This window comes from Mus caroli, chromosome 7, assembly GCF_900094665.2.
Source record: "Mus caroli chromosome 7, CAROLI_EIJ_v1.1, whole genome shotgun sequence".
NCBI classification, from domain to species: Eukaryota; Metazoa; Chordata; class Mammalia; order Rodentia; family Muridae; genus Mus; species Mus caroli.
The window spans coordinates 26982578-27009436 of NC_034576.1; the positions used below are offsets into that span (position 1 = coordinate 26982578).

Here is a 26859-nt window from a genome sequence, read left to right on the forward strand (position 1 = left end):
GACTGAGGAAGGAGGAGCCCTGGGTGACAGGTTTTGCTCCCCTCACTTTGTGTGTCTGTGGAGCGGTGATCACTGTGTTCATTCTGCCCTCAGTGACAAGGGCTGCAAGAAAAGCCTCCTGACAACTTTCCCCAGCATTCCAATTGTCCAAACTGACCGAGTTTGCAGAGCCTGTCCCAGGATGCTGTCAGGAGTGACTGGAAGAAAAGTTGTCCTGTCCTCCCTACAGGGTCAGGACACAGAACACTGAAGGTTAAACTGTGAGGGGCCCCACACAAAGCCCCTGGGATTAAAGGCGTGCGCCACCACTGCCTGGCCTTCGGACAGCTTTCACAGTTGATATGCTGTGCAGTTTCACTAGGCCCTGTTGCTGCTTTGGGTTTGTTCTACCTGTTACTGAGATTGAAAATGAAAGATCCTGACAGAATGTAAAAGGTCACAGAAGTCCTGAAATTAGCAAAAATAGATTTCATTGTTAGCAGAACTAGCTTCACTGATTTAGAAAAATAGAGGTGCACAATGCTCTGGTTGCTACTTGAACCCGTGTGTCTGCCAATGTTTTGACCGTTCCTTGAACCCATGTGTGTGCCCACTGATGAAGCCCATTGCCAGGTGTTTGTGATATTGGTTGCTTGGGAAGAATCAGAAAATCTCCCCAGCAACCACAGCCGGGGCCAATCCAGAGTTGCTACACCTGCACCAGAGTCTTTCCTTGTACCCCTCCCATACCCACTTCTTGAGAAATCAATCATTTTAGAATAGACATTGTTTAGATCTGGAAATCCCCTACTCCCTCCTTCTCCTTTTCCCCCTGAGGGCCTATAAAAACTGGGACCCCTTTCCCCTTGGGGTCGACTCCTCTACCCCTGCGTGGGATACGAGTCGTCCCCCGAGCTCTGGCTTTCCCCGAATAAAGCCTCATGTGGTTTGCATCAAGCTTGGTCTCTCATGAGTTCTTGGGGGTCTGCTATTATCCCGAGACTTGAGTGAGGGTCTCCCTTCGGGGGGGGGGGTCTTTCAAAAACATTTGATGTGATGGTGGATTTGGCTGCCATTCCTCATTGCTCATGCAGGTTCCCCCCTGCTTCATGTTTGAAATATGCTATTAGGAGTATACTGTGAGTTTATCTTAGTTGTTTTCTCTCACGCATCACATCCTGACCACAGTTTTTCCACTCTCCCCACCCCAGCCTCCCTCCAACCTCTAAGATCCCGTTGATACCCTCCCTTCTGTCCCTTATCCCCATCTGTTCAACCAAACCCAGCACAACAAGGAACAAAAAGACAAGGCACATGCCATCACATCACAGTAGTGGGGAAGAGGGGGTCCCGCAATTAGGCAAAATAGGGTCAGTCCCCACTCACAATGTCTTAGTGTCTTGCTGTGAAGAGACACCATGACCAAGGCTAACTCTTATAAAGGAAAGCATTTCATTGGGGCTGGCTTACAGGTTCAGAGGTTTAGACCATTATCATCAAGGCGGGAAGCATGGCAGCATGCAGGCAGACACAATGCTGGAGAAGGAGCTGAGAGTTCTATATCTTGATCCACAGGCAGCAGGAGGCTGTGTGCCGCACTGCGTTATAGCTTGAGCATAGGAGACCTCAGAGCTGGCTCTCACAGGGACACACTTCCTTCAATAAGGCCACACCCACTCCAACAAGGCCACATTCCTGAATAGTATCACTCCCTACAGGCCAAGCATTCAAATATGAGTCTAGGGGACCATCCCTAGCCTAACCACCACACACAAGAACATGAAACTACTCAGCTATAAGATGTATGCAGAAGACCTAGGTCAGACCTCTATAGCTTCCTGATCTCTCAAGTTCCCATGAGTCTCAGTCAGTTGACTGTAAGCTGGATTTGCTTGGTGTGTCTCTAACCCCTTTGATTTCTCCAATTCTTCCTCCCCCTCCTCTGCAAGGACTCTTTGAGTTCTACCTAGCATTTGGCTGTGGGGCTCTGCATCTATTCCCATCAGTAGCTGGATGAATCCTCTCTGGTCTTATTGATGAAGACTCTGCTGGGCTACAGTCAGTTGCTTAAATTTTTCTCATAGACCTACTTTTAATATAGTTCTTAATCGCTTTGACCTCCCTTCTAGCCCAATACCTACCTGAGGTAATGGAAGAGAAAGGTTATTAGGGGGACTGGAGAGATGGCTCAGCAGTTAAGAGAGCACTGACTGCTCTTCCAAAGGTCCTGAGTTCAAATCCCAGCAAGCACATGGTGGCTCACAACCATCTATAAGGAGACCTGACACCCTCTTCTGGTGTGTGTGAAGACAGCTACAGTGTACTTACATATAATAATAAATCTTGAAAAAGAAAAGAAAGGTGATTAGGAATGTGGGAGAAGTGGATCTGTTTATAAATTGTTTTTTGGAGCAAATCCCATCTCTGTTGTCGGGAAAGCAGTAGTTCAGTTTACAGGAATCGGGAGCAGCCACTCAGCAGCTCCATCCACTCGCAAACACTCCAAGAAAACACCAGCAGTCCAGTTCAGCAGCGTTGGCATAGCAAACATGAATCAGCAGAAACAGCCAGGTCTGCAATGCATTGCTGGTCTTTATAGTCTTGGCTGATCGTCGTTTCTTTGAGTCACTAGGAGCAGCCAGGATCAACAGGGGTGCCAGGAGAAGTTCTGTGTCGTGCCTCTCTCAAAGAATTGAAGATCAGTCAAGACTAGAGACCAATGATGCATTGCAGAGCTAGCTAGGCAAGACCCTGTCACTGTCTGTTGAGTCCAAACATCATGAGTCCTCTACGGGTCTTGCCTCACACCTATGTTCCTTAGCACACGAGTCTGTTTTAGTAAAACTTGAAGTGAGTCTGTATCAGCTGGCATCACTCTGCTAATTGGCCTTAGTCCTTGGAAGTGGCAAGAAGCTGCCAGAACTCCACCAGGAGTCTTGGTGCGTATCTCTCTATGGAGTAATGACAGAGGGAGCTTAGCTATGCAATGTAAGGTGAGACAATACATGCGTGTTGCTAGGGAAGAATCCTTCATCACTTGTCCTTTCGAGTGCTTGCTTTAACAAAAGCTCCTTTTGAAAGACTCCAAAACTCCCAAAGGGAGGCACTTACTCAAGCCTCGGGTCAGCCGCGCACCCAAGAAGACACTGAGACCGGTACTTAAGATGTATAGATAGTAAGATTTAATACAGCAACGACAAGAAAGCAGACAAAACAAACAAAAAGCACATATATACCAGATATCTGGGGCCGGACCTCATGCAGCAGGTGCAGAGGAGATCCGGCCCCTAGCCCAAATTTTCACAGGCTTTTATAGGTAGGAGGCAAAGGGGGGAGCAGGGCAGGGAAAATACAGTTTTTACGTCACTAAGTGATTCANNCAAGGGTTTTTCCAAAGTGCTTTTGCAACNGCNTCCCACACTTTGGCCATGTACTTGATTCATTNNAACTGAGGTTTTTACTCACACCCTTTATCTCAAAAATGTCCCTGGCACAGTCCTCAGTTGGGAGGGGTTGGACTGGGTTCGTTCCAGGAGACCCTTATCTCAGAAATGTCCCNGGAACAGTTTTCATTTGAGAGGGGGTCTGACTCTGGTGTGAGAGTTCAGAATGTACTCTGGGGTGAGAAGTTCTGGTGGTCAGTAATTTTCTTCTTTCACTTTCACCTGTATCTGCTTCAGAAAAACACTCCTTCATGTGTTTGCTCCAGCCAAACACCATCCTACACAACTGATTTTTCAAAGAAACCATAAGTTTCCACTTCACTAGTCCCAGAACATTCTGCAGGCAGGACAAACTGTAGGTCTTTTGGTTTGCCACATAAACCATTATGAACCAACGTGGTCTACAAAGTGAGTTCCTGGATGGCCAGAGCTGTTACACAGAGAAACTGTCTTGAAAACAAAACAAAACAAAACAAAACAAAACAAACTGAAGAAAACTTGTGCTAGCCCCAGCCAATCTGATCTTCATTTGATGAATTGCTACTTTGTCATCAATGGCAATGTTCTTTGACCCCCAATCTGCCTCAACTTTAAAATCAACCTAATTCTTCTTTTGACTATTGTGAGGATGGTCACTTTGTTTTGTTTGTCTTTTGTTACAAGGTTTCTCCGTGTAGAGGCTGCTGGTTCTGTAGACCAGGCTGGCTTTTAACTCTTAGAAATCTGGTATTAAAGGCGTGTGCCACCACTGCCTGGCTGAGAATGGTCACTTTTAATCAGCTAGATTTATCAACGTATTTTCTGTAGTTAACACCTGGTTGAGACTGACTTATTTCAAATCTAATCTGTCTATATGGTAGGCATTTAGATCATTTAGAAAGCATCTAATATGTTTAGTGGTCCTAGCAGGATTATCGTTAACCTTGACATTAGTTTTCTCTCACGTTCTGGAAAAATATGTGTAAATATAAAGAACAATAAAGAACAATAAATAAAGGTGGTTTTGAAAGCTCATGTCATGTTACACTAAGTACGTTTTCCCTACATAAACAAGGCATACATTGGTGTTTGTTTAGATACTTCCACGTGCTATTCATTCACCTTTCAAAATGGGCACAGTTCTGTTGATATTTATCTGACTGATCCTCACTCACGTTTTCCTATCTAGATAACAGGGACACTGACTCTCTGAACATCTGGCTGTCTGAAATCGCTGATATAAACTACCACGTTTAAAACCAACCAATTCTTTATTTTTAGTTCAGTGTCTTCAAATCTACCATAGTCCCTACTAGAGCACAGCAGGTGGAATCCCTCTCAGTGCAAAGTGTAATCACGCCAGTTATATCCGGATTTGATCACACTTCCTATTCTGTCCGGGGGTGGGGTGGGGGTCTGGGAGACAGGACACGACGTCTCCCACAAACCATTGGCACAGCTCTCAGATGGCCTGGCCTAAGTTGCGTGCAGTGAACTCCCTGAACTGCAGACCGCTAGGCGTCATCGAGTTGTGCACTCGGGCACTACATTTCCCAGGGGCTACCGCGGCGGAAGTAAAGCAACTTCCGGTGCCCTGGCGGCGCTATCTCGGACGGTCGGGTCTTTCTGGTCTGAGTAGGGAATTGCTTTGTGTCTTCGGTCTCTGCAGAGTAAGGCCGGGAGTCCGGGTGTGGGTGTGGACGGTGGGGTGGATGGATGTTGATGCGTGTGTGAGTGTTTAGGGACCGTGCTGTGTGTGCGCGCGCGTCTCTGCATACGCACCTTGAGCTATTTGCATTATCACTGTGCTTGTCGCTTTCTGCTCGAGTCCCTCTCGTGGCCACCGAGGCAGAAGCAGAGGACCAAGCTTCACTAAGGAGAGGTGAGGGCGGAGTCTGAAGGGAAGCTTTCCCCGAGGTTCAGATTGAGCTTTGTGACGAGCATTTGAGGCCGAAAGTGCCTCCGAGGGTGGCCTAATGGCCATTTCTCAGAGCTCTAGCCGTGTGAGTGTCGAGGGAAGTGAGGGGAAATGCTCACTGGGGATGCTCTCAGATGTAATCTAGGTTTACTCAGATGTAATCTAGGCTTACTCAGGCTCCCTGCGCAGGCCATTATTCAAAAGGAGGGCATGAGATCATTGTTGCTACCCACCGAAGGCTCAAGGGCGAGTTTGCGCTTTCTCTCTGTGCGAGAAATGAGGATTTTATGTTTAGAATATGGAATTGTCAGTAAATGAAGAAGAAACGTGTAAATTGATACCGCCACCATTGTGTCCCTTACATTGTCCCTCCCCTTTCCAGTTAGTATTCACATTATCGTTTCAATGACCCATGACATCGGCTGTCTACAATCACTCCCCCCACCTCACCGACCGTGTTATAGATAAGAACCGACAGAGGTTAACAAAAGGGCTTTCAAACTCCGATGTACTAAATCGATTTCTATTTGGATGGTGTCGCACGTCGGATGGCCTTAGATCTTACAGGTTTTCATTTCAAAGCAGCGGAAGAGTGGAGGTTTTTGTTTACTTGTAGATTTTGAGATTGGGAAAGTGGTAGCGTTCTCTCCCCCTCCCTCCCCTCCCCTCCACTTCATCTGGGTTGGAGTCTTGGTTCTGTCCCCTCAGGCTCTCCAGGCCTGTCTTGAACCTTAGGATGCCTGTGGTGAAGCCTGTTAGCGCAGTGCCGCCATATCCTAAGGGCCTGGTGTGCTTTAGTTGTTCTCTGCGAGGCCATCTTGGGTTCATTCCCCTCAGGGTTCTGCAGGACAAGGGAGTGTGAGAAACAATGCGCTTGCTGGTGGATGTTTAAGAAAGTGACTCAAAAAGAAAAGCTAGGCTTTGTGGGGTACATTTTAATCTCACTCGAGAGGCAGAAAGAAGCAGGAAGAGCAATGTGAATTCTGTAGCAGCTTGATCCACATAACAAGTTTCAGTCTAGCTGGCCTACACAGTGAGAACCTGTTTCAAAAACAAGAAAAGGAAAAGGAATATACTAACCATAGAGCAGAGTGTTTTTCCAAGTGTTGCGATGAACGGTTTGTATTGTGTCCATCTGTGACGTGTTTATGTCCTTTGGGATGACTTAATCTGACTCCCATTTTTGTAGTGAGTACACTTAATGTCCACCCTCTCCGTCTTTTCAAAACCATCCATCGCAGTCCAAGCTTCATGACACATCTCTGAGCTTCTGTTGGGTAGCTGGAATTCTGTAGCCCTCGATCATCATCCTCCCATCTCTCTCCCTTATGGATCTGCGTCTCCCACTCCTGACGCCTCCGCCACTCAGACCCCAGTAACCGGCACCTTACTGTTCCTAGGAGAAAACAGCTTCAAGATTCTACATGACTGAGACCATGGGGATCCGTCTTTGTTTAAAAATGAAGTATTTTGTCTTCAAAGTTATATATGTTGGGTTATGTGTCCATGACCACAGGTGCCTCCGGAAACCAGAGCTATAGGCTCCCCTGCAGCTTGGGTTCCAGGCATTGTAGCTGTCAGGAGACTGAACTCTGTCCTCTGGAAAAGCCATAGCGGCTCTCAGCCCCTGAGCCATCCCCAGCCCCAGCGCTTGCCTTCCTCTTTAGCGTATTGCACGTGTTATTCTCCGTGTGCATCCATATTGTAGTAAATGATTCACTGTGCGTGAGCCCCATCCTCCATGTGCGTGGTCCATTCGACTGCTGGTGGGGTCGAGTATCACTGCTATGGAAATGATGCTGGAAGAGAGGTGGGAGTGTAGATGTCTCTTGCAGATGCTGATTTTATTTCCCTTGTGTGTATCCCCTCAGCAGTGGGATCCATGGATCAGTGTGAGGTCTGTCTGTAATTGAGAATGTGCCACGTTGTTTTCTGCAATGACTGCTAAGTGACATTTCCTACATAATGTTCTTTTTCTTCTATATTCTCTACGTTATGTTTTGTTTTCTGATAATGGTCAGTGTTTTTAAAAAGATTCATATTCTCTCGCTCTCTCGCTCTCTCGCTCTCTCTCTCTCCTCTCTCTCTCTCTCTCTCTCTCTCTCTTCCTGAGGGTTGTACCTACATAACCTATGGCTCCTGGTGTATACCTGGTCTTGTAGGTGATCCGAAGAGTGTGTCAAATCCCTTGAAATTGGAGTTAGAACTGGTTGTGAGCCACCCTGTGGGTGCTGGGAACCCTGGCCTCTGCCAGAGCAACAAGCATTCTAAACAAACCTCTTTGCCAAGTCTCTGGGCTGCTGGTAACTGACACTCTTAATGGGCTTGAGGTGGCCTCTCTTTGTGATTTTAATGACTCTCATTCTGATGCTAATTTTTCATATAACTATTAATAGGCCATATTGATGTTCCGTTTGGGGAAGTGTCTATTTCCAGCATGCCTGTTCCTTAACCAGGAAGTTTCCTTGTCTCTGAGTTGTCTGCATTCCCGATGAAGCTGCTGTGCAGGAGTTTAGCTGTCCCCTCCTAGTCAGGTGCAGTTTGCAGTTATTCTCTCCCTGTCTCTAGATTATCCTGCTTCCCTGTTGATTGTTACCTTGGCGGTGTAAAGGTTTTTAGTTTGATACAAATGGTCGTATTTGTCCATTTTGCTTCTGTTGCTTGTGTTTTTAGAGTAATGCCCAATATGTCCACTGTCCTGGAGGCTTCCCTGTATATTTCTTCCTTAGTAGTGTCAGTTCGTAAATTTTTATCTGTTTTGGGTTGACTTTTGCATGTGGAGTGACTGAAGGTCTAGTGTCATTCTCATGAATGTTAATATTGACTTTTTGCCAGCTCTTCTGATTATAGATGCTGCCTTGGAACTCATGTAGACCAGGTTGGCTGAGGACTTTGAACAAGCTTCCTGTCTCTGCCTCCCCAGAGCTGGAATGATAGACCTCTGCCATCCATATCCAGCAAGACTTCCTGTACTGTTAGCAATGGTTTTTGGGATCACAAACTTTGTGAAGCATCGGCAGTTACAAGTGTCACAAGGTCACAGACTAACTATCAAAATGTGGGCAGGGAGATGGCTGTGAGTTTCCCTAATTCTTCTCAAATGATTTATGATTGACAGTAAGAAATGAGGAAACTTTCTCAAAAGGGTCACCGGATGTGACAGGAATAGATGTTGTGGAAAGTCTCAGGTATTTTAGGCTCATTTGACCTAAATGGTAGAGAAAGAGCTGTATTTATTGTGAGGATGCATTAAAAAATCCTTAACGTAAAGAAATGTAGCTTAAACAGAAGGGGAACGGTAGCAGAGCCATCGTGTCAGCATGAATTCCAGTGGCAGCACCTAGGTTTTAAAGTAGTCTTTTCTCAGTGGTTTTTTTTGACATTTTATGGGCTTGTTCTTTTGACAGATTCTTAGAATCTTTCCATAACTTAGTTTCAAGACATTCTTGACAAACCAGGAAGTCTCATGGCTGAATGTTGCTTAGTGATAAGTCTTTCAAGACAACTTATCAGATACTCTGATATTCAGAAATTGACCTGCTAAAAGTGCCGTTGTGTGACAATAAAGAGCTTCAAGGAAGCTGGCAGCGTTCAGTCCATGGGAGGCTGATTCACTGCTGCTGAGAAGGCTAAATTCATCCTGCAGTGTCTCTATTCTTTGATAACTCCACCCATACGACTCAGAACACAAAGAGGTGCACTTCTTGCAGGCATGGAACTGCGCAGTCCCAGCCCTCCTATGGCAAGATGGGGGTGGAGACAAGAGAATCCCTGGCAGGCTGGCTAGCCTGCTGTACACAAAGGGAAGGAAGGATAAAGATAGAAGGAAAATTTGTGTGTGAATATTGTGGGAATATAAAATGTAAAATTTCATAAGATTATTAGATGTGTATTGAGATTGGGCATGGAGATGCATGGCTGTTGTGGAGTTCAGGGCCAGCCTGATACATACAAGATTCTGTTTCAAAAATAGAACTAAACAAACAACCCCACAGTGGATTGCACCAAGGCTTAGACGTGTTGGCTGGAGCACTGGGTCCCCATTTGGTGATGGCTGCTCCCTGGTGCAGCATCTTAGGGAGGTCTGAGGGTTGTGTGTGCTCCTCAGAGCTTGTGTGTAGAAGGTCAGTGCTGCTGAGTGTAGTGTAGAGCACAAGATAGTCCTCACACAGCCCAAGACAGAACAGTTGTGTCAGCCGGGCTGAGGTTGAGAAACTCAGTTCTAAGATCAAAAGACCTAGGATACCCCTAAAGAATTTAAAATTATTTTGTGCAAAATATCTCATAATATGGAAAGAGGGAAACATACTTACCTCCTGTGACAGAATATTTTACAGCTAATTATCTTCATAAAGGATAATGGATTAATTGAGACAACATTAGTGTTATCAGAGATGATTGAAGGTTCTCAGGAAAGTGTTCCATGGTGCAGAGTCCCATTTACTAACAGTGGGCACAGAATGCTGGACCCTGCCTGAGCACTGCAGCTGCAGCCCCTCCGGCCTCGCTGTGCTTCAGCCCTGAGTTTACACAGGAGGGGCCACCTGGATGCTGTGAGCCCCTGTGAGCCTTGATAGGTGAGGTTCCAGTAGGAAGATCTGAGATTTGCTCACAGTAGGAGGAGCGGCCCAGGTGCAGGGCGAGCTGGATCTCAGGGTGGAAGATGGGATCCCTTCTGCTGGCCTCTTCTGGAGGAAGTTCAAGGCAGACATGTTTGTGCCCTGCACTCCCACACTGCCCCCTTGGCAGTGGGTTAGGAGGTGATCGGCTTTGTGTAGACTCCTGTGTGCTTCCAATTTGTGTGTGGGAGGCTGTGAGCGGTGGGAGGGGAGAGAGTGAGTGGGGAGGCTTGAGAAATAATTGTAGTCGATGACATCACAGTGACAGAAGTCAGCCTGGGAACATCAAGTCACAATGCAGTGAATGGCTTTCTTTTTGTCCTCCAGGAAAGGAAGCCTGAAGAAGAATGGCCAGCTCTAATAGTCAGGACGTGGTCTGTGTAAGTTGACATTTTTCTCTTTGACATACGGTGACTTCAGGTTAGGTGACTCCTGCCCTCTTTCCCTCTTGAAGCTTCCCAAGGATCCTGAATCCCCCAGCCCAGTCTGCCCCTTTCCAGTGAGGGCTGGCAGGTCTGAGCACTTCCTGTCTGTGCCTCTTCCCAGCTGGCACTGGGGTTGTCTTTGAATGCATTCCTCCACATGTGCTCTCTGCTTGGTCTGTGCTCAGGGAGGACTGTCCCTGCAGTGGAGGTGTCAGTCCCACAGGGAAACAGTGGGTATATAGCCTTCTGTGGGTATATAGCCTGAGGGATGTGGGTGGAGTGGAGAGGCACAGTTATTGGCTGTGTAGGTCGGCACAGCCTTCATTTATGGGGGGCTCGTGCAGTTAGGTGCCTTGAGCATTTCCTTATGGCTCCCTTCCCACACTTGAGTCCTTTCCCTCTGGTTTTCCATCTTGAAAGCTTCCCCAGTTTCACTCTCCTTGTGTTTGCTCTTTCAGGGGTCAGTGACATTTAGGGATGTCGCTGTTGACTTCTCTAAGGAGGAGTGGGCCTGCCTGGATGCTACTCAAAAGGTCTTATACAGGGACATAATGTTGGAGACCTACAGCAACCTGGTCGCAGTGGGTAAGCTTGTGGCCCATGAATGGGGGACCCTCTACACTGTGGGCTTTCTTCATGTGAATTAAAAGTCATGGCTGTCTTTTAATGTTTAATTGAAGTTGGGTTTGGTGTCCCATGCCTGTCATTCCTTCACCCAGACGGCTGATGTGAGAAGATTGCTGTGAGCTCCAGGTCACTCAGATACACAGTGAGTTCCAGGCTAGCCTAGTCTACATGCTGAGTCCCTGTTTCAAACAAAACAAACTATCTAAATGAAATAAGTAAGTAAATATATCAATAAATATAATTGTGGGCTAGAGAGATAACTTGGTGATTAAGAGAACTGATTGCTGCAGTGGGTTCAATTTCCACTGTAGTACAAACAATTTAAGCTAATCCGTTACTAGCTTACAAATAAAGGAGACTTAGTCTATGGTTATTTTATTTGGCTTTGACAATTACTGGGGGTCACCTCTAATCTTCTCTTCTAATCGCAGGCCTGGCTCCCTCCCCAGTGGTGTAACCCCAGACATTTGCTGTTTCTCCTGGCTGTGTGCTCATGGTTCCTCTCCCCTCATGGTAGCTTCTTCCTCCACTCCCGTTCCTCCCCCCCCTACCCCCCACGCTTCCTCCAATCAGGTCACTCCAAGCCCACCTACCTCTCATCCCTCCAGTATTGACTGTAGCCAGTTTTATTTAACCGATAGTTTTAAGTCAAGAAACAAGGTTGGTACTACAAATGCTACAAATGCGTATGAACAAGAGGCCTAGACCTTTGAGTGACATTGGGGTATAGAATTTAGCATTACATACATAGTAGAAAACTAAACCTCGATATTCCACCACCACAAGATTTCCCAAAACCGTCTCTCCCTCCGGTTCCAGCAGTTCGGATACATGCCCTTGTGTGGACTCCCTGGGCATGGGTGTGGTGCTCAGTCATGCATGCAGGCGGATGCACACAAATGCACTTTAGTCAGTAGACTATTAAAAAGAGCGAGCTGAGCTCCTCCTCCGTACCAAAGGAAGAATATGAGATCTGCTGGGTTGAAATAGGACTTCACAAAGCACCTGCTTGCCCACCCCTTGGTGGCTCTCTCAGGGAGCTCCAGGTTCAGTGAGAGACCCTGCACATACCTACACAAACCCTCATGGACACATAGATGCGTTGTACAAGCATACATACACAACTAGTAAAAGACACGATATACTTAATAGTAAATCAATAGAATTAATTTTAAAACCAGAACTGGACATATTCTATTTCCCTAAATGAATACTTTTCACCTGCTTTTAGTGGAAGTTTCAGGCTGTGACTTTGTCTATTTCATTAAACTAATCTGTAAGAGTGAAGTACCAATGTGAAAGAGTCAGCGATAATCGTGAAAACAGGTTTTATGGTTCAGGATGTAGTTGAGTTGTTTTTGTACTAAAATAAATGGAAATAAAATATAATAATCATTTTTGTGTTACTATAGGTCAGACTGTGCAAAGTATTTGAATATAGTGTGTCATCTTAGCACCAACCCCATCCAATAGATAATAAGTCACTAAGTTATCATTATCATTATCATTATTATTGTCTACACTGGGTTTTTATTTGTAGCACAAGACATTTGTCTGCTTCTTCCCGAAGTGCTGAGGTTAAAGGCACGCGCCACCGCAGCCCAGCATTGGTGCTGAGGTCAGAGGCACATGCGCCACCACGGCCCAGCATTGTTGTTACTATTATTACCGATATTTGGTTTTAGTACGACCAGGTCTTATGTAATGCAGGGTGGCTTTGAACTTGCTATGAAACTAAAGGCAGCATTGCACTGCTCATCTGCCTGCTTCTACTCCTCAGGCCTGGTGATTTCAAGGGTGTGCCACCATGCCCAATTCGTAGATATGAAAAATGGGCATAGAATCTTACGGGTCTCGCCTAAATGAATGTCATTCTTAGTGAGCTGCAGCGCCGAGGTCTGCACTAGGCGGTATAGGCTACGGATTCATGTTCTCACCACTCAGTCATACGTTCCTATCTCCATTTGAAGCTTGAAACCTTTTCCCGAAGCATCTGGTTTCTTCCTTACCCAGGTTGCTTTTCCTCCTCTCTTGAAGTCTTTCCGCGGTGTTATTTTAGCTCTTGGAATTTTTTCTCTGTTTTTTGAGACAAGGATCTTGTTCTGGAGCCCAGACCTGGCTGGCTCATCCTCCCACCTCCTGGGCTTGTTGGCTGATGCACCATGCCAAGCTGTATAGACCTTTATAATGAGTCAGTCTGTACTTTTAAGAATGTATGGCAGGGCATGGTGGCACACACCTCTAATTCCAGCATATGGGGAGGCAAAGGCAGGCAGATCAAGTCAGTTCAAGGGCAGCCTGGTTTATGTATCACATTCTATGGTATTCTGGCATAATTTGAGATACCGAGTCTCAGAATAGCTAACAGTCTATACTATGATTCATTTCTTTCTTTCTTTTAAGTGGGACGTTGCATTTCCAAGCCAGATCTGATCGTCTTACTAGAGCAGGAGAAAGAGCCCTGGATGGCTGTGAATGAAGAAACAGGCAGGCCGAGCTCAGGTGAGTAAGAGTGAGGTGAGCCTGCAGCCCTGCCAGGTACAGATGTGGTCAGAGAAGCTCCACAGAGCTGGCACTGGATGTGGCAAACTTCCTTCAAAGCCCCAGGGCCTGTGGGAAACAAGCCTGAGGCCTCAAAGGAAGTCAGAGTCACAGAGAAACTATCAGATGGGCTTCTGTTTCACGAATCACTTTACGTTCTTATTTTCTTCCCGTGGAGCAGGTGCCCTCTTTCTATAATTTTTTTAAAGTATTTTATTATTGATTATGTGTGTGAGTGAGTATGGATAGAGTAGGCAACCTTGTCCTGTTCCAGATTTTAATGGGACTGCTTTCAGTTTCTCTCCATTTAAACGGATGCTGGCTATGGCCTTGCAGTACGCTCCCTTTATCATGCTGGTGTATGTCCCTGCGATCCCTAATCACTGCAGAACTTTTATCAGGAAGTGGTGTTAAATGTTATAAATTGGTCTTTCCCACACTTAATGAGTTGATTCTGTGGCTAATGTCTTTAAGTTTGTTTATGTGGCGGATTGCACTTATCAATTTATGTATTGAATACGTTTATAGATACACACATATTGTACCATCCTTGCATCTCTTCTTGGTCATGGTGGACCATCTCTTTCATGTGTTCTTGCATTTAGTTTGCAAGTATTTTATTGGAAACGTTTGTATTTAAGTTCATCAGGGGAATGACACATAGTTCTCTTTGTTGGGTCTCTATGTTGCCTGGAGAACAGAGTTGGGTAATGTCCTTCTGTTTCTATGTTGAGAAATAGTTTGAGGAGTATTGGCATGATTCTTCCTTGGACGTCTGGTAGAATTCTGTGTTAAAACAAGGACTTTTTTGGGGGGATGGGCAGGAGACCTTGAATTATTGATTGTATTTCTGTAGGAGTTACAGCTTTGTTTAAATTGCTTCTCTGCTCTTGATTTAACTCTGGTAAGTGGTATGTGTCACAAAAATTATGACTTCCTTTTAATTTTCCAATTTTGTAGAGTACAGGCTCTTAAGGTACGTCCTTATGATTCTCTGGGTTTCCTCTTCGTCTGTCTTAGATAGGGTTTTACTACTGTGAAGAGACACCACGACCATGGCAGGTTTTATAAAGGGAAATATTTAATTGCTGCTGGCTTAGAGTTTTGAGATTTAGTCTATTGTCGTCATTGTGGGAAACAAGGTGAGTGCTTAGGTAGATGGTGCTGGAGATGGAGCTGAGAGTTCTACATCTTGATCTTCAGGCTTCAGGAAGAGAAGTGATGAGCCACTAGGCCTGGCTTGAGCTCCTGCTGTCTCAAAGCCCACCCCCATTTGGCACTCCTCCTCCAACAAGGCCGCACCCAATGGTGCCACTTCCGATGACCAAGCATTCGAACATATCAGCCTATGGGACCTTTCCCTTTTACACCACCACATTCCACTCCTTTCCCTACCACCCCACCCCTCCACTCTTGTAGCCAGCCTTGTCATAATACATTCAGTCTAACTTCAAGATTCCCCGTAGCCAGCCGGGCGTGGTGGCGCACGCCTTTAATCCCAGCACTCGGGAGGCAGAGGCAGGTGGATTTCTGAGTTCGAGGCCAGCCTGGTCTACAAAGTGAGTTCCAGGACAGCCAGGGCTATACAGAGAAACCCTGTCTCGAAAAACCAAAAAAAAAAAAAAAAAAAGAAAGAAAAAAGATTCCCCGTAGCCCTAACAGTCTCAGACTTGCTTAGATGTCTGAAGTTTGAAGTCTCTTCTGAGATTTATGCAATCTAATGCTAATCCCTTGTAAAATCAAAATCAAAAGGCAGATCACATACTTTCAACATATAATGTCACAGGATATACACTATGGTTCCAAAAGGAGCATTGTAAGGAAATACTGGACCAAAGAAAGACAGAAAATCAGTTGGGCTAACTCCAAACTCTCCATCTCCAAATCTGATGTCAAAGCACTGTTCAGCTCTCCAACTCTTGGTCTTCGTTGACTGCAACACATTTTTTCTCTTGGTCTGGTTACACTCTCTGTTATCGGATCTCCTTGACAGGTATCCCACTGCTCTGGCATCTCCAACATTTTGGAGCTTCCAGAGGCAAGCCAAGCTTCACCTCCACAGCTTCACACAGTGGCTTCTCTAGGCCTCCATGCAGGGACACCAGTGACACATGTCTGGCCTCCATGGCTTTCTTTAGTTGTGGAGGGAGATCCTATAACCCTTTCTATTCTTGACTCTAAAGCCAGAGCCAAGTAGCCGAAGCTGCCAAGTTCTCCTGCTTGCTGCGGCTGGAACAAACGCTTCCTCATTCAGTTACATCTCATCAGCTTTTTTTGTTTTCAGTGGTTTTCTTCATTGTCTAAGCTTGGCTGTCCTGGAACTCCCTCTGTAGACCAGGCTGCTTTTGAAATCAGAGATTTGCCTGCCTCTGCCTCTGAAGTGCTGGAATTACAGGTGTGCACCACCACTTCTAGCTCTGAGCATTCCTTTAATTCCTTTTTACACGGTGGAGGCTCAGCTGAGTAATATCTTGTCCTAAGGCCGCCATTCCCTTTATTCCCTCTAACATCAGACTTTTCCTTGTTTTCTTTATCTCCTTGAACACAGGATTAAGCTCCACTCCACTTCCTGGCGCCCCTTTTCTCCTTGAACTGCACATTTTCTATTTTCCCTTGTTCAGATGGCTCCTTGTCATTATAGATCAGCATAAATGTGAGCATTAATAACCACATGGCAGTCAATATGAGGTTCTTTTGAGATTTCCTCTTCCAATGCCGTTAATCCAAAACACATTTTAGCCTCAGGAATATTTTTTCAGACAAGAGCAAAGTCACATTCTTCATGAAAATATCTCAAGACCAGTCTCTAGGATACATACTAACAGTCTCTCTGAAACCTTGTGAGTTGGCCCTCAGCATTTCAGATTACCCTCAGAACCACTGACTCCCATGTTCCTGCTAGGATGGTCCATTAAGTGCCACTGAAAGCATTCAACTGCCTGTCTTTCTTTCTTTCTTTCTTTCTTTCTTTCTTTCTTTCTTTCTTTCTTTCTTTCTTTCTTTCTTTCTTTCTTTCTTCCTCTTTCTCTCTCTCTCCCTCCCTTTCTTTCTTTTTATAAAATTTTATTTATTTTATTTATATGAGTACAGCATAGCTGTCTTCAGACACACACAAATCATCTCCCATTACAGATGATTTTGACCCACCATGTGGTTGCTGGGAATTGAACTCAGGACCTCTGGAAGAGCAATCCGAGCTCTTAACTGCTGAGCCATCTCACCAGCCCCTCAGCTGCTCTTTCTAATCTCAAGTCCCAAGATCCACCTTTCTTTAAACAAAAACTTGGTCTGGCCTATGATAGCAATACCCCAGTGCCTGGTTACAGCTTCTCTTTTAATTAGAGTTTTATTGCTGGGAAGAGATGCCATGACCTTGGCAACCCTTATAAAGGAAAACGTTTAAGTGAGGCTGGTTTACAGTTTAGAAGTTTAGGCCATTATTACCATGGCAGGAAGTGTGGCAGTGTGCAGGCAGATGTGGGGCTGGAGGAACTGAGAGTTCTACATCTTGATTCAAAGGCAGCAGGAAGAAAACTGGAGAGCCTCTAGGCCTGGCTTGGGCTTCTGAGACCTCACAGCCTACACCCATTGACACTTCTCCTTCAACAAGGCCACACTTCCTAACAGTGCCAACCCCTCTGACCAGCATTCAAACATCCAAGTCTGTGGGGGCGATTTCTATTCAGATCACTATAATGGCTCCTGTTAGGTCTTTCTTTCACCTCTAATTTTTCTTCTTTTGTATTGTCTTTCTTTCCCTTTTCCTTTGACTGAGGTTTTGATATTCACACTGATTTTCTTGGTTTGCTTGCTTGTTTGTTTGTTTGTTTTTGAGACAGGGTTTCTCTGTGTAGCCCTGGCTGTCCTGGAACTCACTCTGTAGACCAGGCTGGCCTCGAACTCAGAAATCCGCCTGCCTCTGCCTCCCAAGTGCTGGGAGCCACCATGCCCGGCAATTACCTTATTGTTAATATTAAGGTGTACTTCTTAGATATGGCCAAAAAAAATGGATCTTGTTTTTGCATTCATTCTGTTAGTTTGTGTCTTTTTACTGGAGAATTGAGGCCATTGATGTTGAGAGAGATAAATGTGTTTGTTGATATCTGTTATTTTGTGGTGGTGGGGTGTGTGTTTCCTCTCTTTTGATTTGCGGGGTTGGGACTATTCCTTGCATTTTCTTGGGCATGGCTAATCTCTTTAGGTTGGGGTTTTCGTTCTTGTGCTTTCTTTAGAGCTAGATTTGTAGATGGGTATTGTTTAAATTTGGTTTTATCATAGTATGTGTTATTTTCTTCATCTCTGGTGATTGAAAGTTTTGCTGATTATGGTGGTTTAGGCTGGTATCTTTAGTCTCTGTTCAATCTCTTCTGGCTTTCAGAGTCTCTATTGAGAAGCCAGGTGTTATTCTGATATGTTTTTGTTTATGTATTACTTGGTTTGTTTCCTTTGCAGGCTTTAATCTGGCCTGTATATTTAGTGTTTTGATTATTATGTGCTGGTGGTTGGGGGCAGATTTTCTTTTATATTCCAGTATATTTGATGTTCTGTATGCTTCTTGTACCTTGATAGTCTAGTCATCTCTTTCTTTAGGGGAATTTTCTACTATGATTTTGTTGAAAACATTTTCTGTGCCTTTGATCTTCTTTTATTCTTATTCTTAGATTTGGTCATTACGTCCCAGATTTTCTGGATTTGTGTGTGTGTGTGCTGGAATGTTTTTAGCATTAATATTTTCTTTCATGAAGGTATCCATTTCTCCTATGGTCTTCAATGCTTGAGACTCTCTTTTCGATCTCATATTCTGTTGGTGAGGCTTGCCTCTGAGGATCCTGTTTGAGGTTCCATTTCTCTTAAATTTTTCATTTTCAGATTTCCCTCTTTTTTTTTTTTGGATATATTTCCACTTTGAGTTCCTGAAGTATTTTGTTTTCTTTCATAGTTTGTTTATATTTTCATAGATTCCTCTAAGGGATTTATTTCCTCTTTGATAATCTCTACCATATTTATAGTGACTAATTTCATGTCCCTTCTTTGTGCTTCAGCTGGGCTGCAGTACTCAGGGCCTGCGTGGTGCGGTTGCTGAGCTCAGGTGCACACACACTGTTCTGTGCTTTTACACTGACAAATAGGCATTTGGATTTGGGACAGTTTTAGGTGCCGACGTCTGGTCTTGGTTTTGTTGGGTGAGTGTTTTGTTTCTTGGTTTCTGTAGGTTCTTTTTATATATATATATATATTTTTTTAATTAGGTATTTTCCTCATTTACATTTCCAATGCTACCCTAAAATCCCCAATACACTCCCCCCCCCCCCCCTCCCCTACCCACCCACTCCCACTTCTTGGCCCTGGCGTTCCCCTGTACTGGGGCATATAAAGTTTGCAAGTCCAATGGACCTCTCTTTCCAGTGATGGCCGACTAGGCCATCTTTTGATACATATGCAGCTAGAGTCAAGAGCTCTGGGGTACTGGTTAGTTCATAATGTTGTTCCACCTATAGGGTTGCAGATCCCTTTAGCTCCTTGGGTACTTTCTCTAGCTCCTCCATTGGGGGCCCTGTGATCCATCCAATAGCTGACTGTGAGCATCCACTTATGTGTTTGCTAGGCCCCGGCTTCTGTAGGTTCTTAGGAGAGTGTGGTGACTGTGTGTGGCCCAGTAAAAAGTTCTTGTGGGGTCCTGATAGGTGTGGCCACCTATCAGGGGGGTTCTAGGTAAAATGTGTTTCTCAGTATTGGGAGCTGATACTTAGGGATGGGGTGGGATAGGTGGGTGGTTTGAGGGGGGTGCACAGTAGGGAGGAAAGCAGGTCTTCCTCTAGGGTCTGCTTAGTGCCCCGGGGATGGGGTAGAAAACGAGGAGAGGCTACAGCAGTGGATCTGCTACAGAGCTGGGGATGAGTGTGGGGATTGGGTTTGGAGGACCAGAGGGAGAGGTGAGGATCTGCAGTTAGCCTCCCTCTTTCACCAAGGCAGAGTGTCCTTCATGTCTGTTGGAGTTGGGGGCTGGGATAAAGCAGTGAGAAGAGAGAAGGCAGTTTTATTGATTCTTTATTTGTTGTTGTTGTTTCTATTTTACTAGTTTGAGACCTAGTTGTCATCGTGTGACATACTAGTGATGAGGGCATGGGTGAATGGCAGGCCCAAGTAGGTGGTCGCTGCAGAGCTAAGGAGGAGAGGAGGGTACATAAAGATCTGCAGTTGGCCTGCCTGCTTCCCTTGGCTGGATAGCCCTAGTCTTCTTCAAAAGTCCAGTGGATTCTCTCCTGTTTCTTTCTATTTCCTTCTTAGCTTGTTTTTGTTTTTCTTAGACATGAGTCTCACTATCTAGTGCAAGCTAGCCTGGAATCCATGACCCAGTTACCTCTGGCTCCTTGTCGTTAGTATCACAATTGTGTACCATTACCACAGATTTCTACCCCTTTCCTTTTTAAGAATTCCAAGCCCAGCCAGGAATTGGTGGAGAATGCTTTTAATCCCAGTACTTGAAAGGAAGAGTCAGGTGAATCTCTGTGTTCGAGGCCACCCTGGTCTACAAAGCAAGTTCTGGGACAGTCCAGGCTGTACAGAGGAACCCTGACTAGAAAAATCAAAAATAAAGTAAAATAAAATCCAAAACCAGGCCAGTTTTCTTAGAGAATGACAGATATTTTATATTCATGTTGTATAGTTTTTTTCTCTTCATTTTGTTTGTTATGGCATTTGAATCCACCGTGAAAGGCTAAAGACTGACTGAATTCAAAGTTAGATTAAATGAATTTATTTGTACTGCTAGCAGAAGGAAGACAGCCTAAGAGCCAGAGGGTGTGTCCAGTGGAAGAGGTGGTAAGGTGGGGTCTTACTCATCAGGAAGGTGGGCATTACAACTCTTCATCCGTCCACATCTGGGCAGCTGTTTGACTTCCCTCAGTTGTTCCTTCTTTTCTGCTGTGGAATAAAACATTCTTACACAGACATCAACGAGTTCTTTTTGTCTTTTGGTTTTGTTGTTTCTTCTTCCTTCCTTCCTTCCTTCCTTCCTTCCTTCCTTCCTTCCTTTTTTTTTTTTTTTTGAAGAGATAAGCAGGTTTCACAGATGCACAGGCAGTGTTAACACCTCACAGCCCATTATCCTATTCTTATTCATTTGCAGGCCACTAGGATCGCCGTTTGCTGTATGCTCTGTATGCTCTTCCAGAGCAAAAGGTTATCAGTCACTAAGGGAGTCCTGGTTGCATATTAAGTTTCCTTAGCCATCACAGGAGACCTATGTACATTATTACTCGGTTCTGACCACTCCGATTACTGGACAGGCAGCAAAATCAATGCCATCAGGTTAGGACCGGCTGTCATGTCCCCACAGGTTCAAAAAGAACTTCACTGAAGGGTGTGACAGATACATATTTATGTGGTATAGATATTCTCCATGATCTGGTTCAGAAACCTTCACTAACTTGTACGGATTTCTTGTCGTATGCAAAGAAGCACATAAGATTATTACAGTTTAGTTCATTATAATCCCATTAAGCAAACATGACTTCCCATTCCCAAATTGTTTTATTGTCTTCTGTAAACTTCCTTTATTGCTGCTCTCCTTGTTCCTATTCAGCTTCTCTGAAAATACTTCAGTCTGGTCATTCGTTTAATGGAATTTGTATTACAGGAAAATAAAGTATTCTTGCTTTCTCCTTTCAGGTTTGGAAGCTGAAAATAGATCTCCAAAGAATCATGTTTCTAATAAAAAGTTACCCAAACAAACCATACAGCAATTAAGTAAAACTTCGGACGTCCAGGGCATCAGTGTTAGTAGTAATGGCCCTGGCTATAGTGTAATCAAGGAGCCACAGAATTATCGAGAAGGAGATGCTAATCGAAATATTACTAACAAGAAAGAAATGTCTACTTACACTAGCAAGACTCTTGCTCACAATAAGGAAAAACCGTATAAATGTAAAGACTGTGGGAAGTGCTTTGGTTGTAAGTCAAATCTTCATCAGCATGAGAGTATCCACACTGGAGAGAAGCCCTATGAATGTAAGGACTGTGGGAAGACCTTCAGACTCCCTCAGATGCTTTCAAGACATCAGAAGTCTCACAGTGATGAGAGACCTTTTGAATGTAATATATGTGGAAAGTCTTTTCATCTTCCTACCCTGCTTCAGTACCATAAAAATATTCATACAGGCTTAAAACCGTTTGAATGTGAGGAATGTGGGAAGTCCTTCAACCGCATCTCCACCCTTTTTCAGCATAGGACTATTCATGCTGGTATGAAACCATATAAATGTAATGTGTGTGGGAAAGCCTTTAATCGTCGCTCAAACCTCCTGCAACATCAGAAAATTCATTCTGAGGACAGACCTTTCCATTGTAAGGTGTGTGGAAAGGCCTTCACTGTTCTGGCACAGCTTACTCGGCACGAGAACATTCACACTGAAGACAAATCGTTTGAATGTAAGCAGTGTGGTAAGATATTTAGTAATGGCTCTTACCTCTTACGACACTACGATACTCACACCAATGAGAAACCCTTTGAGTGTAATGTATGCGGCAAGGCTTTTAGGCTTCATCTATACCTTAATGAGCATCAGAAAACTCACACTGATGAGAAACCTTTCAAGTGTAAGCTCTGTGAGTCAGCCTTCAGACGTAAGTACCAGCTCAGTGAACATCAGAGAATCCATACCGATGTGAAACCCTATCAGTGCAAGGATTGTGGGAAGTTCTTTCGTCGACGATCAAATTTTACTGAGCATCAGAGTATTCACACTGGAAAGAAGCCCTTCGAGTGTAAGGACTGTGGGAAGGTCTTTAGACTAAATATACATCTCATTCGACATCAGAGATTTCATAGTGATGAGAAACCCTTTGAATGTAAAGAATGTGGAAAGGCTTTTCATTTTTCCAGCCAGCTTAATAACCATAAAACCAGTCATACAGGTCAGACACCTTTTGAATGTAAAGAATGTGGGAAGTCTTTCAAGCGTGTCTCCAGCCTTGTGGAACATAGGATTATTCACAGTGGTGTGAAACCATATAAATGTAATGCGTGTGGAAGAGCCTTCAATCGTCGCTCAAACCTCATGCAACATGAGAAAATTCATTCTGATGAGAGACCCTTTGAGTGTAAGGACTGTGGAAAGGCCTTCACTGTTCTGGCTCAGCTCACACGGCACCAGACGATTCATAATGGAAAGAAATCATATGAATGTGAGCAGTGTGGGTCAGCCTTCAGACTCCCGTACCAACTTACTCAACATCAGAGAATTCATTATGATGTGAAGCCATTTCAGTGCAAGGAATGTGGAAAGGGCTTTGTTCGTAGTACAGGCCTTAGAATTCATGAAAGGATCCACACTGGTGAGAAGCCCTTTCAGTGTAAGGAGTGTGGAGAAGCCTTTCAGTATCATTACCAATTTCTTGGACACTTTAGAATTCATACTGGCAAGAACCCTTATGAATGTAGCGAATGTGGGAAGTACTTTACTTATGGTCGAGACCTTAAAGTACATCAAAGTATTCATAATCTTGAGAAACCGTAAGAATGTGGGAAGGCCTTCAGTTGAAAATCAAAGGTGGTTTGACATGCTAAACTTAATATATGAAGAAGAAGCCTTACAATGCTTATAAGGCATGTGGAAAGCCTTCAGTAATTCTAAGCTACTTGTATATCAGAGAATTCATACTGGTCTGAAGCCCTGCTAATATGAGAATTGTGAGAAAGTTTAGATTAAGTTCAGCCTTCTGTGCACAATCAGAGAATTCATATTGGTCTGAAACCCTATCACTGTAAAGAATGTGGAAAGACCCGCAGCTGGAGCTCAGGCCTTCAACATAAAAGTATCCATGCTGTCGTGAAACACTATGCAAGGAACGTGTAAACATTTATAGAATTCATTCTGAAAACTCATGAAGGAGTCCATATAAGTCTGAAACCATAAGGATGTGAAGAATTTTTTATTGTTAAATGATGAGCTTATACAGCATGAGAAGAGGAAGACGGATAAGACTTTATGGAAATTTTACTGAACGTCAAAGAAGTCATTGACGAACTGGGACTGAAAGGAGTCTGGGAAGAACTTTAATCTATCATAGGATTTAACCAACATCTGAGTAGTCATATACGTGTGAACCAAGAAACCCTTAGAGAATGAGAGTGGGAATTGTGTTGTTCACAGAAAATACTGCTGAGAAGGACAGAAAGAGATACTGTAGCCTTCATGCTCCTAAGTTAGCTCATCTTTAGTACTACTGTTAATTGCATAAGCTTAATTCAGCAAACACAATTCAGCTCACTTAGGAAGAACAGTTATTGAGACTATTATTATTCGAGGTACCTTGCCACCAATTACATCCCCTGGCTCCTGTGCTGTTGCACTGGATGTTTGCTTTCTTTCTGCATAGTTCATAGTGAGCACGGTACCAGCCAGACGTGTGGAAACAGGGTCATAATAGATAATAGAATCCTTGAGAGGATTTGGTTCATGTTCTGTAAAGTAGTTTCTACGGTGTTGGTGCTCTCACGGGCGTTACTGTAACGGATATGAAAGACGAGCTGTGTCGTAGATAGTTTAGAAAAGCCTCATGCAGCCCTCCAGAATTAAATTCCAATTACTTCCTTCTGGGTAAAATCTAATAGATGAACAGGTACATGAAAGCATTTTTATTCTCAATCCATTTCTTTAGCTTTCATGCAGAGATGTCTATAAACTAGCTGTTGGTGAATAAGTACTTTTAAACGGGGACAAACACATTTAACTTTGAAAAGCTAAAACCCTGTAATGTATGTTCTCTGCCCAGATATTAAGATAAAATGCATTTGTGACTCGGCAGGACAGTGCAGCCCCCTCCATCTCATGCTGCTTAGACCACTTTGGGTTTGACTAGAATTGGATTTTAGATGGAGGAGATTCTTGGAAATTTACCCGACTCTAGTCTATGAGCCAGCGGTCAGGATACTCCTGCTAATTTATTTTGGCTTCTCTTGGACTGCTTGCCTGTGCAAACTTTCCCCTTCCACTAACTGCTTACCCTGGCTTCTGTTAGACTGTCTGCTCGGGCAAATGCTCCCCCTGTAGCTGCTGAGCAAGATATCAGAATGTGGTTTTTGTTTTTAATAGCCCCTTGCTGTAAATGCTTGTGAGTGTACTTGGATCCCGAATAAATGAGTGTAGTCCCAGCCAACTGGAATAAAGACTTTCAGTTGGCTATAATTGTGTCTGACTCCATTTTCTCTGGTGGGCTCTCCATAAAACATGAACAAAAATAGTCCAATTTGAAGCCAGGTGTAAAAATACATGTGAGAAAATCTTCATACATATGTAAAAGTTGGAAGAATCAAAAACACACTTGTGTTTCATCACCTGGATTAAAAACTGTTAGTTTGCCGGGCAGTGGTGGCACACTTTAATCCCAGCACTCAGGAAGCAGAGGCAGGCNGATTTCTGAGTTCGAGGCCAGCCTGGTCTACAGAGTGAGTTCCAGGACAGCCAGGGCTACACAGAGAAACCCTGTCTCGGAAAACCAACCAACCAAACAAACAAACAAAAAGCCTGTTAGTTTACCAAGTTAACCTTGTTTTTCTGTATATATAGGTTTGGGGACTGTAGTGTTAAGAATATGTTTTAGAATCTTGAGTGTGGTAGTGCATTCCTAAAACCCAGTTCTAGGAAAACTTATGCAGAAGGATCAAGTTGGACTTTAAGTTGTGATTTTAAGTCCAACTTTGGCTGTGTAGAGATCCTTTCTCAAAAAAAAAAAAAAAAGTTGTAGATATGACTGACATTTTATCCCTTATGATATCATCCAAGATGGCATATCATTTATACCACAGATCATCCTTCCTCTTAAGGAAATGATTCAGAATTATAACTTTCAGAAATCTGTCATTGGTTTCTAAAGTGTCATTTTTACAAATGTGTGCATCCTAAGAAGAATCTAATGTAGATTTGGCCTTGCTCTTGCCTTTATTAACATTTCGGAGTTGATTGAACCCAGGGTCTTGTGTGTGGTAAGCATGAACTTAAGTCACCCGGCTGCATTCCTGCCCTTAGCCTGTGTCTTCTATCCAAGAGAAGTTAGGTTCAGATGAAACACTTGAGGTAAGAACACATTGTAGATGGCATGTTTTGTTGCCAGCGTGTCCAGAAACACTAAGGTGGCAGCTACCACATTAGGTGAGACGGTAGCTGCCAGAGGCCCCCTAAAAAGTCTAATATATATATAAAGAGACTTAACTTCCAAATATTAATAGATATGGAGACTTTAATCTTGGGTCCAATATGAATAAAAATTGAAATCAAGTTAATGAATAGCATAATGCTATCATAATTCAACGTGTTTGGTTTAACTGTTAACAATACTCAGTACAAAATTAAAACTATTCAGTGCAATCAGGAAACTAAGAGTTTTGGCTGGAACCTTGTTTTTGTTGGCACTTTAGTTCCCTTTAGTGTCAAAAGAGAAAAACCTTTCAAGAGCATAAATTTTTGCTGATGTTTTTCCACTTAGGTTTTTATAATCATTTGGATTTGGTATTTTAAAGGATTCTAAGATATTATGGTGCCATCTTGAAAATTCCCTCATTTTGTTAGTGCCTATCTTGAATGATAGCTTCATGTGTATGATCCTTTTAGGAGAGATTGCTCTGAGTCAACTTCATTATGGTGAAAAAGCCTTGTCTAGTAGAAAATTCAGTAATGGGTATATATTGAGCGTATTCTTGTTTCCACCTGTATTAAACAGGGTTCTCTTGAGTCACAGCACTTATACAATGCTTCTCTCCCCTGTATGTGTGTGTGTGTATGTGTGTGTATAACAACAACAACAAAAATAACCCAGCCAAACAAAACAAAACAAACCCCAACAACTGGAAGACATCTGTCATCCTGCAAGATACTGATGGTCTGTCTCATGCTTGTGTTACATGGAAGCACAGATGAACACATCACATGTATGTTAAGGATACTGTGTGGTCATGTGGAAAGATGGATCCATGTGTTTGTACAATGTCAGTTGTTGAAATAAGCAATAAATTTACAACCTTTTGTCTTGCTGAGTATTTTGTCAAGTAATCCCAATTTTGCTTGCTAATGGGTTGTTGACAACAATAGGTTTTAGTCCATATTTTCAATATTTTAATTGTTTGGTTTTTGGTTGTGGTTTTGTTGTTGTTGTTGTTTTTGGTTGTTTGTTTTTTGAGACAGGGTTTATCTGTCTATCCCTTGGTGTCCTGGAACTCTCTTTGTAGACCAGGGTAGCCTTGAACTCAGAGCGCTACATGCCTCTGCCTTCCGAGTGCTGAGATTAAAGGCACATGCCACCACACTTTGCCTTTTTATTCTGATCGTAAT

The 26859-nt window shown here is 43.8% G+C and overlaps 2 protein-coding genes across 3 annotated transcripts in view; both read left to right on the forward strand.

Moving 5' to 3' along the window:
• The window catches only part of LOC110298476 (zinc finger protein 59), a 162824-nt gene that overhangs the window by 37485 nt on the left and 98480 nt on the right, over positions 1–26859 (forward strand). The window lies entirely within an intron of this gene.
• Positions 4995–24951, forward strand: LOC110298478 (zinc finger protein 60). The gene is made up of 5 exons (XM_021167765.2): positions 4995–5071; positions 10266–10318; positions 10822–10948; positions 13394–13492; positions 21203–24951. The coding sequence occupies exons 2-5, from the start codon at positions 10286–10288 to the stop codon at positions 23047–23049; spliced, it is 2106 nt and encodes a 701-aa protein (XP_021023424.2). The 5' UTR covers positions 4995–5071; positions 10266–10285; the 3' UTR covers positions 23050–24951.